Here is a 13,247-nt window from a genome sequence, read left to right on the forward strand (position 1 = left end):
TAAAAATGAATCGCTGAATGTGTTGCTAAGCGCAAATCTCGAGAACACCTATACCAATCTCGCTAATTCTTTTTTTAGAATATTCCTTGAAGTACGAGGATGGTTCTTACGGAGAAAATTTTTTTTTAATTGTCTTAAAAAGTCTAAGAACAAAACTTTTCTATACTTTCATACAAACGATTCGTAATAATAATTAAAAGTCAATTTGAACTTTAATACCATACCATAAAGTTCAAGTGTTAGTAGAGAGATTCCGGGAAGACAACAATTGAATAACGTTTTTTTTTTTGATGGGTGAAAATGGTATGGTAACCTCGCCTGCACTAACGGGATACGCTGGCGGAGCACCAGTGAAGGGTGATAGATGAGAATGAAAACAGGCCAGTTAGCCCATCATGATGAATTCATCAGGAACTAACCATGATAGTTTCCAGGGAGAATCGCGAGGAGGTCGACCTGGTTGGGTATATTGCTAGCAATGAGATTCTCAGTCTCCATTACTAACAATCCCTTTCCCCCCAATTGTCTGTGGTTAGGCGGTACAAGGTTCGCGGGGTCAGCTAGTTTCCAATACAACTGAATGTCATTCTGTATTACAAAAGCATTATTTTTTAACATTATTTAGAAAAATTACTAGATACTAATCTGTAATAATAATATCCCAAATGTTGCTCTCTATTTTGATGATATTGCAGTAACGGAAAAAAGAACTACCTAAACGAACACCTACGAACTCTGAGACTAAGAAATGGGCAAGTAACAAAAGTCGCAAATAAAAAATAAATACAAATATATGCTAAATTTCTTTATTCTATTATTATGTATAAAAATATTTCATCAACAAATATACAATATAGACATATTAGCTTAATATTTTTTAATAAATTTAAAAAGCGAAATTTTTTAATTTAGCCATTGTGAGTGCAGGAACACATCTCAAATTCAAATTGTAACCGTCAACTATATCTACATCTTCTTGGCTGAGTTTGAAGTCGAACAAATTCAAATTATCCTCTATCCGTGACTTGGTGAAAGATTTAGGAATCACCGTAATGCCACGTTGAATCTGGAAAAATATTATTACACATAAAAAAATACACATTAACTAACTTTTTTCCAGTTACTTCATACGCGTCGATTGAAAACTAGGAAAATCAATGTAGTAGACATGGATGATATGGATACCGATCCGATATCTATATATTGGATTCCTCTGGATATTTGTGACGGGGATAAGGTCATCACCTATTTCGATATTGCCGATATCGGTTAGATATCTATTTTCGAATATGTCTACGCGAAATCATACATTACTCCAGTTAAGAGTTTAGTCGTTTCATATAGAATGCTAAAATTACTTTGAATGTAATCGCTGATAGTCGCTGCGTTCGGATTTATTCGTAATTATAAATTAAATATATAAATTATTATTATTCTGTCCTCAATAAGTATTAAAAGAAATCGCAGCAGATGACCAATTGAGCTGTACAAAGCAAACGAATAGAGACTATCATACTGCATCAGTCTCTATTCGCTCGCTCTTATCTTAATAATAATAATTCATATTTCAATTAACATAGCAAATAGCAGCGAATGCGATATTCAGTCATTGCGAACGCAAATCAAAGTTATCATTTGTCACTGGTGATATCACTGCGAGTAAAAATAATATCACTAAATGATAATGAATTAAATAAAGTAACAATTTCCATGCTTACTTATAAGCAAGGGTTGAATAATATTACACAAATATATACTTACTAGATATCTCAAGGCAACCTGCGCTCTAGATTTGCCATATCTCTGAGCCAATTCACCCAACTTGGGATCAGTTTTGATTACGTCCTTGCCAGTAAATTCTGGCCTGGCGTCAGATAGAAGACCGAGCGGCGTGTACGCGACTGGAGCTATAGAGGATTGTATACAAAAATTCACTAAATCGTGCTGCGTCAAAGTTGGACTAATCTGGAAATAAAATATATAGTATGATTTGACATTGAAAAAATATGCCGAATTTTTAGTTTACTAACCTGATATACCTGAAGAAGGTAAAAGCCCTTAAAATAATAAAAAAAAAAAAAAAACTAATGACCATGATATGAACAAGCACAAAACACCATTGCTAGATATGCCAAAATTATTTACTATGTACATATCTATTTAGTAAAAAAATATATATTATTAAACCAATTTACCTCGAACTGATGAACAGCAGGTTTAATTTGAGCGACACTCAAAATGCGAGTCAGTTGCTCCTTATTAAAGTTGGACACCCCGATGGACCTAGCGAGACCCAATTTTACAACATTCTCCATGCCCCTCCATGTCTCAATGTAATCTATTTCTGTATCTTCACTTTTTTCCTTTAAAATAAAATTATGTGCATTGTTACGTTTGTATATTTATCAAACATAATTATGGGAACAACATAGAATATAGACATTTTAAAAAAAGAAATAATTAATTACTCATACTTAGACTCTTCACATTCCAACAGAAAATATGCTTTTGAGGTAACCACATCCATCAATTCACTGCAACACACAAAATGACCACTCCATTATGTGGTGGTCACCACATATTCCATTCTTACTCAGGATTGCCACTTGAGAACCTTTCTACCTCGGGAGAAAAGTGATTGTTATTAATCAAATCTAACAGCTATTGCTATCAAGTCGACTTTCATACTGTTCCCATTGGAAACCATCGTGGTTCATTCTTAGGAAATTTGTCACAATAGATTAACTGACCTGCCTTCATCTTCATGTATAATCTCTTATTAGGCCCTTGCCAATGTATACTAATAGCACAGGAGGGGCTACCATTCCATTTTTAACCATTAAAAAAAGCTTTCTTTCCCTTGAATGTACATATAATACAAGTGTTGATCAGGCCTAAACATGCTGTACTTTTATCTAGGTAATGTATCAATCTATACTCATACTTACATTGACAGATACTGGCCAATGTATGAGATACAAGTCAACATACGTCAGCTTGAGTTTAGACAAGGATTCCTGCAATGCAGGCAGTACATCTGCTTCAGCATGCTTATCATTCCAGAGCTTGAAATAAAAAATATTATTATAAGCATGACTTAAGGTTCGTGAAATTATAAACTATCAATATCATAAACATAATTTTACTGGGGAAAACTGTGGTTTTTCTGTGACTTGGTCATAAAAAATAAATTATTATTATTATACATCTCTCCTATGTAGGTTAGGCGTATTTTTCTTTTTTTTTTCTTGTTTTAGCTTTTTAGGTTGCTATTAGCCATTTCCAAATATAAAAATGAGGAAATCAACGAGAATCAAAATTGCCATAATTTGGGAACAAGGACACAGGAGAGTAGAAAAAGGATAAAAAAAAATATAGATACAAAATAAGAAGGATGAAATTTATAGTTTAATATGATTCATCATCATCATCATCATCATCATTATTTCAGCCATTATCCGTCCACTGCTGGACATAAGCCTATAATAATATGGTTATTCATTATGAAGTCAGAAAGGATTTTATAGAGTTGCATTACAGTAATTCTATCAGTTGACAAATATTCCAATACTTGCCCTGAATAAAGTTTAAAAATAATGAATTAAGATACATTTACCTTTGTAGTAACAAATAGTTCTTCTCTGGTAACCACTCCTTGTTTAATTTTATTAGATATGCCCTCTCCTACTTGTTCCTCATTATGATAGATTGCTGCAGTATCTATATGACGGTAGCCAGCTTCAATTGCCCATTCAACAGCCTGGCGAACTTGCCCTGGTTCTGCATTACGCTATAAAAAATAATATCATAACATGACTCATGACATTCCCATGAGCATGGATCACAATCAGAGAATATTTATTTTTGGGCAGCTTACATAACCATAATAAAAAATAGTAAAAAAATAGAAAATATAAATTAAATTGCTTTGCTAATTTAGGTTATTTAATAAATATTTCTACACTGTTTACTTACGCTGGCCAAGTAGTGTAGTATACATTACTAAGAGGAGAATTTATTAAGTTTTGTGAATAAGGTTAGTTTTCATTCTGTATATTACACTAATATATCTGTTAGAAACAAACCATATGGGTCAGTGTATGAAGATGCGCTGTCCCCTAATCATGTAATAGTATAAATGATATTTTGAAGAATAAAACAAAGAAACTTACTGCATATGTGCCAAGACCAACAATAGGCATTTCATATCCACTGGAAAGTTTAACGGCAGGCGCTTTCACAACCATTTTTCTTGAATTTTAAAATAAAAGCGATAAATCAGTGTTTACTACAGTATTAATTTTATTATCAATTAAAAAATCTAAGATCTCTTTCAAAACAAAGTCAGATAATTTGCCCAAATTTTATCGACATTGGTCAATTACACATCACGAAACTTATCAATTACATCGTGATCAACACGTGATGTTTATTATCTCAGAATAATAATATATGGTACGTTAAATAATTACAACAAAAAAATCATCTGTTGCAAAGCTACTTGCACAGACACTTGAGAATCGGTTATCTTCTAATCACAATGAGAAATCAGTCATTACCTCTTTATACAGTATTTAAATTAAATTACAGAAATAATTGATCAACCTAAATTTACTTGAATAAAAACAAATTTAAAACTCCCTCTCTAATCTGTTCTGTGACTTAATAATATGAATAGAAGTATACTGTCATAGTCAATGTCAAATTGTATAATTGCGCGGCAGTGTGTATCTGCCTTCGTCATAGAACGAGAATATCAGATACTCTCTTTAACCTATAACTATCGTCAACGGATTTTAATTCAATAACTTCAAATCCATAAACAGTTAATCGAGCATGGACAAAATATACCCTACTACCAAAGATTTCTAAATAGAATACATTGTTCTTAGTTTGCTACTTATAGGACAGTAATCGTGGTTTAATCTCGTTGATAAGAGCTTTACTCATGTGACCATTGTCATCGTATTTAATTACGTTTGAATATTTTTATTGTTTTATTTAGGGTAATAATAGATAGTAAAAATTATATTTACTCGCACTAATGATCTATTTCGTGGTAACTGGTCGCAATTAATTTAGTCATAGATTCCAAAACGGAAAAATTCTGAAAAAAATACTTGACAATGACATGTTAAATGACAATTAGAAAATTTTAAAAAATTTTCGTTTGAAAGACGTTATCTCAAGAAACAATAACCGAGAATTTGTTTAATTTTGTAATATAGAAACATTTTTATTTTAAAACTACAAGTCGACCCAGTTATTAACTGCTGATCATTTCAACATTATTGATACCGATGTATTTTTAAGTTCAACGTCATTAATTATTTTAGTTGGCACGCGGTAGTCTTCAAGTGTCGTTTACATCGCATTTTACTTCAAATAATATCAAGATTCCACACTACAAGATGGATGATTTTCTCAAAATTGAGAAAATCGGTGAAGGTACCTACGGTGTAGTGTACAAAGGTAAAAATAAAATCACAGGTCAATTTGTAGCCATGAAAAAAATTCGTTTGGAATCTGAAGATGAAGGCATACCGTCAACGGCTATAAGGTTTGTTTTCTTTTTAACAGCTTCATTTTATATTGTTGTCAATTCTTTTTACTCTATTGACTTTAATATTTGGATTAAACAAACAATAACCTACTAAATAGCTAAATTTTTCCAATTTTGTTCATTTATAGAGAAATATCATTGCTGAAGGAATTGAACCATCCGAACATTGTAAAACTAGAAGATGTTCTAATGGAAGAGTCCCGCCTTTATCTTATTTTTGAATTTCTCTCTATGGATCTGAAGAAATACATGGATTCCCTGGGTTCGGGGAAGGTAAAATATAAATCTTTATAAATTAATTGCATATCACATTTTCACTTTAAATTAAAATCTTTACACCTAAATTCACATAATTTTTAGATAAAATTGTAAAATTTTAGTGAATTAACAAAACAACATAACATGTATTTATTAAATAGGAATTTGCTATCAATAATGTATTTTGTAATATCAAGGCCAATACTTTATTAGTGACATAGTTTTTGTATAACCTGAGATACTTATATCATCTACCTCTATCTTTATCAGTGGTTATAACCAATTATAAACAGAATAGGTATTAAAAGCCTTTAATAGTATAAAGATGACTAATCTGTGGTAACTTTCAAATTATCTGTCAATTTTCAAAAACAATATGACAAATTTCAATATTTCTCATTTATTATTACAAAAATGCTCTGCTAGCAAACAAACACTTAACAGATACATGTTTTATTTGATCAGTTTATGGACCCAGCGGTGGTGAAGAGCTACTTGTATCAGATAAACAATGCAATACTGTATTGCCATCAGCGACGTATCCTGCATAGAGATCTCAAACCTCAGAACTTGCTTATAGATAAGACTGGTATTATTAAGGTATTAAACATACATTAATACAGCATGTTAACTATTAACTATAATTAATGTATTTGAATAAATTAATGAATTAAGATATAATCTGCCTGTTTATCATATTTCATTCAAATTCATACAGCTATTTAAAAGTGATTGAGTAACAGACCTCAAAAAATTTACATTTTTTATTTATTTATTTTTATATATCATTATTTACATTTATAATATTAGTAAAAATTATACCATAGTAGAATTCAATAGATTGTATGCATATATTCTCCATAGTGAACATTTATAAATCTATTTCAATGTTTAGTACTCAATCTTAAATATCTGATTCAATTTGAATGAAATTTTTGTACATAGAATGTCTTTGTTATTTATGGCATATTATTTAGTCTTAAATTTTTAAACTTTTAAATTTCTATTTTAATGTTTTCCTTTTGATTTTTCTTTTAATGTTCAATATATAATAGTGTTTATAGAAAATCAAAGTGGCAATTTGTTTGACAGGTAGCTGATTTTGGACTGGGTCGTGCATTTGGTGTACCAGTTCGTGTGTACACTCATGAAGTGGTCACTCTCTGGTATAGAGCACCAGAAGTACTACTAGGTAGTCAAAGGTGAGTGAATTGGGATCATGTTGATCTCTGTGTTTATTACCGCTAATATCCTCTTTAAGGTTAGGTGGAACTTTATATAGAAACAACTACTACAACTCCATAATGCCCTGTGCATCAAGCATCCACTGCTGTCACCTTTGGTACAGCTCTGCCAAGTACCTGACTTCACTTAATTTTATTGAATGCCGAGCCTAGAAACTCATAGAGGATGATTTGATGCTACATTCCAAATTTCAAAATCTGCAAATGCTGCAAAATTAAGATAACTTATTTGTACAATTTATCATGATTATAAGGGAATGGTGGACAATATTAAAAAAAATAAACAAATTTCCTTTATTAGGGTAGAGAAGAGTAAATAACTATTGTTTTAACATACATATTGGTTATTTGTTTCCAGATATTCATGCCCTATAGACATTTGGTCTGTGGGCTGCATATTTTCTGAAATGTCATCAAAAAAACCCCTGTTCCAAGGGGACTCGGAGATTGATCAACTCTTCCGCATCTTCAGGTAAATATTATTTTCTAATGTGAAGACAACACCTTTTCTAATTTATTAATGCCCAGCATAAATAATTCTGCTAGATATAGGAATCTTATATGTGGGTTCCATATAATCTAGATATAATTTTATACATTGTCTTCATGGGCCATCATGGTCTTATCTATTTTTACCTTCATGTCTAAACTTTGTTTCAATTTTAAAGGTTAGATATGGCAGTGATATTACTTAATACTAAAAAACTAACATACACAATTTAAAAACGGCACTGGAGTTTGTTGTTCACTTAAATGTATGATGTATTCTATACATGCATATAAATAAAAGTAAACTTGTTAAAGGTATAAAAATTATTTTCCAGGATGCTACGCACCCCTACAGAGGAGATCTGGCCAGGTGTGTCTTCTCTGCCCGACTACAAACCCACCTTCCCTAACTGGAATACATTTAATCTCCACAACCATGTAAGTAGTAGAGATGGGTAGTTAATTTTAAACTTTCGCGTTGTTTACACATATTTTAAATACACAATCAGGACTCGCGATAAAAAAGATTTTACAGGTAAATACCTACATATCTGCTTCTTTATTGCTGATGATTCATGACGTGATCACGACAGGACTCGTATATAGACATGAGTAATATCTGATATGCATATATTGAGTTCTTCTGGACATTGTAGACCACCCATTGTAATATCTCCCATACATTTGGATACAGTCACATATCTATATTCATTAGGAGCAGGTTCTTCTTTTTGATAGTGTATATTGCATAACTGATAGCATAACAATATATATATATATATAATAGATATTGCTGTGACTGCCAACACTAGATGCTATTGGTGTTTGTTTGTGAATTGTCTAAGGCTTTCGAATGTGTAGATCATGATATATTGCTGAAAAACTAGCATTTTATGGTGTCAAAGACCAATGCTTTAAATTTAATTAAATCATATATATCAAACAGGATTAAAAAAGAATTAAATAACATTATATTTAATGGATCACTTGTGCAAATGGGTGTACCTGAAGGATCTATTCTGGGGTCATTCCTATTTTTAGTTAAATAAATGTTTTTGCCATGCAGGATATATGTGGCATAGTATTGTTTGCAGATCGCACTTCTTTGATTTTTAAAACTGACAAATTGAGCGAAAATTATGACGATGTAAATAATGCTGTGTCTCTTGCATTTGTTTATAACTAATAGCAAGTAAAGCAATAAATGTATCTTTACAGGTACAAAACCTGGACGAAGTTGGAATGGATCTCCTACAGAAGATGTTAATATACGATCCAGTGAAGCGTATATCCGCGAAGGATGCTCGTCGTCACCGATACTTCCGTGGCGTGAAGCTACCGTCCGGGCTGACTATTGACTCGGCCTACATCTGCTACGTATCGGAGGACTCGCCAGACTCCGACGGTACCGCGCAGTGCGTTTAGTCAATACACACGTCCCGACTGACCACTTAGTTATTAAGTCTTGAGTCTACACTTTATTCCATATCAGGACAGTAAGACTTTCACACATACATGAATCGTGAATTCATACAAATCTCTTTTAGTTAAAAAAAAAAAAAAACTTAATAATACTTTTTTATTGAAGTAAACTTAATTATAAGTATTTTTAATATTGATTTTATATGATTCGCCCATTCAAAATGCAGTTTTCATTACTCACACACTCATGTTCGCGAAAAATTATTAAAAAGACGAATCTGTGTAAAATTTCACGATTACAGCTTTTTTCGTTTTTCAATCCACAATTAGTGTTTCTATACTTTAAGTAGCTGATGTATGTTGATTGTTGAGTGTGTACTCGATTGAGAGCACTTGGGTCTATATATGTCTTGTGTTAAACTGCTAAACTCAATTTTACAGAATCTACATGCATTATATTGGTTAGATCGGTGATTTGACAATTCATAATGTCACGATTCTAATTTATTTGTGAAAGTCTATTCGTAATATATGAATTTATAGCTAAATATCAATGACAAATGTGTGTGAACGACTGGTAATCGTATGGGCAGGTACAAACATTCTTATTATAAAAAATAATTGCTCCAAGCGATTCTTTGGACATATATTTGAACCGACAACAATTTTGCAACAATATTTATGTGTTGTAGTTGCCGCCCTCTTTTATGTCTGATATTATGATTTAAGATAGAATATTGAATAGATTCAAAAACCAACGTTTACGTGAGTTGCGCGCATAGTAGTCCAATATCCAATGACTTACAATTGCAAACAAGCCATTTGTTAGTCAGACTCCAAAAATTTCTAGTATATAAGTCTGCATATAAGCTGCCATAAAATTTGCTCATATAGTCGCCAATATAGAATGTATATCGTTATTGTAATTTGTCGGATGTGAAAAGAATTGATTTTATTAAGGCAATATTCCATATTAAACTATGATGCAAAAGATTGTGTCAGGGACTGATATTTACATATGGCTTGCTTATTTGTTCTCATTATAATAAATATTAAAATGCAAGGGAATGTAGGTTTTGTTAAAAATAGACAAATTATTCTATATAATGTTCCTGAAAATAATTTACATTAAAATTCTAAGACATTGAAATTAATTCACATAATCACACAATTTTCTTGCAATTATATCAAATACTGATTAAAACCTACAATATTCATATTTTTTACAGATATTGATTGTATTCTACTTTATAGACATGATTTAGTTAGTGATTGCTTCGAAATGATCAAATGAGATAATAAACCTCAACAAAACTTATGTGTATCTTCGAAGCTAGAACATTTAGGCAATAGTAAGACTGCTTTGTTAATTGAAATGAGGCGAAGAGAATCTTATGATTGATGCACAAGGGTTACTATTGCTTGGGTGACTATATACTATATATATATACGAAGAATTTTTAAAACATATCTAGTGTCCAATTCGATTCTTTGTGTCAAAAATATGTTCATCAAAAGATAGAAGCCCATATGTAGTCATTCCAATAGTTAATATCAATATTTTTTCACTATATCGAATCTCTTTGGTGCTGTCTGAGATTCCATTTTCAATCACAAGCTGATCAAAATTATAAATATAGTAATGACTTAAAATATATTTTAAATAGAATAGTTTAAGCATCGAGAAGTGACTGGCATTATACAAAAGAATTTTATATGTAACCTGTGGCCTTTGAGTATTGTAAATATGGTATTTGTACTGAAATGTTACTGTGTGGTGTATACTATCGACTAAATTTTGCTAAATTATTTTTCGCAATGTTGTCAAAATGGAATAGCCTTAGTTTTAGTGTCCTATACCCTAATGTAGCCTTGTTCAATGTTTTTTTTTCTTACATTACGTTTATTATATTTGTATATATATATATCATTAAAGCACCCTTCATACATCTTTGAGTATGACATACGCAACCTAATTCGCATTATACATTAAAATGCACAAGTACATACATACCGTCTCTGTATTTATGTGTGTAATAAATGTATACTGTCCTTACGTGGATTGGAGCTCAAGTTCCTATCTCGGAGCTATGTGAATGTAGCTTTATTATGATTTCATAAATGAATATTTTGAATACATTTAAAAGATCGAGTTATACTCTACTATAATGTAAGTAAAATTTAGTCGAATAGTTTTCTTTTTTTCTTGTTTTCTTCTAGCCTTATAAGGGCCCTTAGCAGTAGCTTTTATAAATGAATACGCGAGTTTTAGTTTTAATATTTATAAGGTGCTTCTTATCTTCTTTGTTTTCATACAAACTCATGTCTGGAATGCGAGTTTTGTTGAAACGCAGTGAATGCACCTTCATAAGAGGCGACGCTTGATATGCTTCTCGTAAACTTAGATAATAATAAATTGACATCCCACAGCTGGCTACGGAAATATTGGTATAAAGGCGGGCCTTTAGCGTACATTATGAGAGCGCAAAATGAAATTCTTCTTTATTTAAAACTTTATTCGCTGAATGTAACCATAATAATAATTGTACCGGTATGTCAGCGTCTGTTTATTGTGATTGTCAACTATTTCATTAAGATTATATTTGTTCACTGCGTTTATAGTGTGTTCTATATTTGTTCTTTGTGATTTATTTGTTCGTATTTAAACGGTATGATTTATTAATGAAATGCATTTAATTATAATTCATTATAACTCGAGTAAGATTTAATTGATTTAATTTAGTAGCTAGTTTAATTTGTAATATATGATTATTTTTAGTAATTTGCAGTTTTATTTAATTACTCATGACTTCCTCAATTTGAAGTGTTTATTGTCACGTTTTCTTTGTTCAACCACAGCTTTCAGAATATAGTCTTCTCAATTTTAAATCTTGCTATTTAATAGTAGTAACGTAACAGACGAGATTCACAAATATAATTTTTAATGGGTGAAAATGAATACAAAACGGTAAGTATTTCAATCAAATTTATTGTTTATAAAAATATTGTACACAACAAAAAATTGTTAACTACAATCTACAGACAACGAAAATAAATCTTTCTTAATCATTACTAATTGGCTTGGTAAGATATACTTAAAGAGCGTGGCTTCTCACACATCTTCGTTATAGTCTCCAGATATTGCCTATTTTAAATTTATTACTATTAATTCGGTTACAATGACTAATATGGATATTTTAAATTTGAATCATAAATACAGTATAGAAATTAAAATGGATTTCATTACAATATTCCTAAACTTTTTAATGTGTGAAAATACAATGGTAACCCTGCCTGCGCTATTGGTATACATTGGCAGGGCAGATGAGAGGTGATAGGTGTGGATGAAAGCAGGTCAGTCAGCCCATCGTGATTAATTCCACGATGGTTTTCAGGGGGAACCGTGTGGATAATAAGGGTACCGACCTGATAGGGTACATTGCTAGCAATGGAGGTGTTAGACCCCCATTACTAACAATCCCTTTCCCCTCATATTCCTAAACTATGCAATGTTATAAATACAAAAGTTTAATAATAGCTTTATAAATTAATATGTGTTGTATTTACTCTATGAAATATCTTCAGGATCGTTATGTTACAAGCTGAAGTAAAAATTATTAGCAAGTACATGGATCACAAAACAAGAAACTTTAAAAACTTGATAGCTAAACGCTCCATACTAGTTACTTTTGTCGTTTTCTAACCTATAGTTTTTAGGTATTATTTTCCAGTTGTAAAAATTGAAATGTATGAAAAGCCAAGCCACTGTAACAGATTAATTTTATAATATAGTAACACCTATATAAACACAAAACTGTTGACTAAAATACACATTATATAGGAATAAATGACATGCGTACAGTGTTATTTGCAAATGCCACTTCTATTAAATTTGATCTTGTAGAATAAAATTATACATAATTTGTTGGAGTCAATGTAAAAAATGCAAAAAAGCTTTAAGCAATGAAGAATATTAGTGAAATTGTAATAAATAATTATATGGTGTTAAGTCCGCAAATTTACACATTCTATGTGTAATTAAAGTTTCATAAATAAATAATTTTCAAAATTCAGTTATATATCGTTCATATATATATATATATATATATATATATATATATATATATATATATATATATATATATATATATATATATATATATATATATATATATATATATATATATATTTTTAATATGCACTTGTGTAATTTAAAAGGTCTCCTTACTAAGAATCACAATTTCACTCGCAAACTAGTTATTTTCAATACA

At 30.7% G+C, this 13,247-nt stretch overlaps 2 protein-coding genes across 3 annotated transcripts; one reads left to right on the plus strand and one right to left on the minus strand.

Moving 5' to 3' along the window:
- Positions 1-790: 790 nt before the first annotated feature.
- Positions 791-4,697, minus strand: LOC113523149 (aldo-keto reductase AKR2E4-like). 2 transcript variants are annotated; one of them, XM_052896058.1, is made up of 7 exons: positions 4,560-4,697; positions 4,173-4,251; positions 3,617-3,790; positions 2,949-3,065; positions 2,196-2,363; positions 1,762-1,965; positions 791-1,066 (listed from the first exon to the last, which is right to left on the minus strand). In XM_052896058.1, exons 2-7 carry the CDS (start codon positions 4,245-4,247, stop codon positions 887-889), a joined length of 918 nt encoding a protein of 305 aa, XP_052752018.1. In that variant the 5' UTR covers positions 4,248-4,251; positions 4,560-4,697; the 3' UTR covers positions 791-886. The 2 variants fall into 2 exon arrangements, with proteins under 2 accessions (XP_052752018.1, XP_026764814.2); XM_026909013.3 differs by lacking the exon at positions 4,560-4,697 and having other exon boundaries at positions 4,173-4,497.
- A 455-nt stretch (positions 4,698-5,152) lies between these two features.
- On the plus strand, positions 5,153-11,758 carry LOC113523151 (cyclin-dependent kinase 1). The gene is made up of 7 exons (XM_052895992.1): positions 5,153-5,560; positions 5,692-5,836; positions 6,287-6,421; positions 6,914-7,023; positions 7,424-7,537; positions 7,890-7,992; positions 8,773-11,758. The coding sequence occupies exons 1-7, from the start codon at positions 5,412-5,414 to the stop codon at positions 8,977-8,979; spliced, it is 963 nt and encodes a 320-aa protein (XP_052751952.1). The 5' UTR covers positions 5,153-5,411; the 3' UTR covers positions 8,980-11,758.
- The last annotated feature ends 1,489 nt before the right edge of the window (positions 11,759-13,247 follow it).

The sequence above is a fragment of the Galleria mellonella genome, unplaced genomic scaffold (assembly GCF_026898425.1).
Source record: "Galleria mellonella isolate WM207_F2 unplaced genomic scaffold, CSIRO_AGI_GalMel_v1 utg312, whole genome shotgun sequence".
NCBI classification, from domain to species: domain Eukaryota; kingdom Metazoa; phylum Arthropoda; class Insecta; order Lepidoptera; family Pyralidae; genus Galleria; species Galleria mellonella.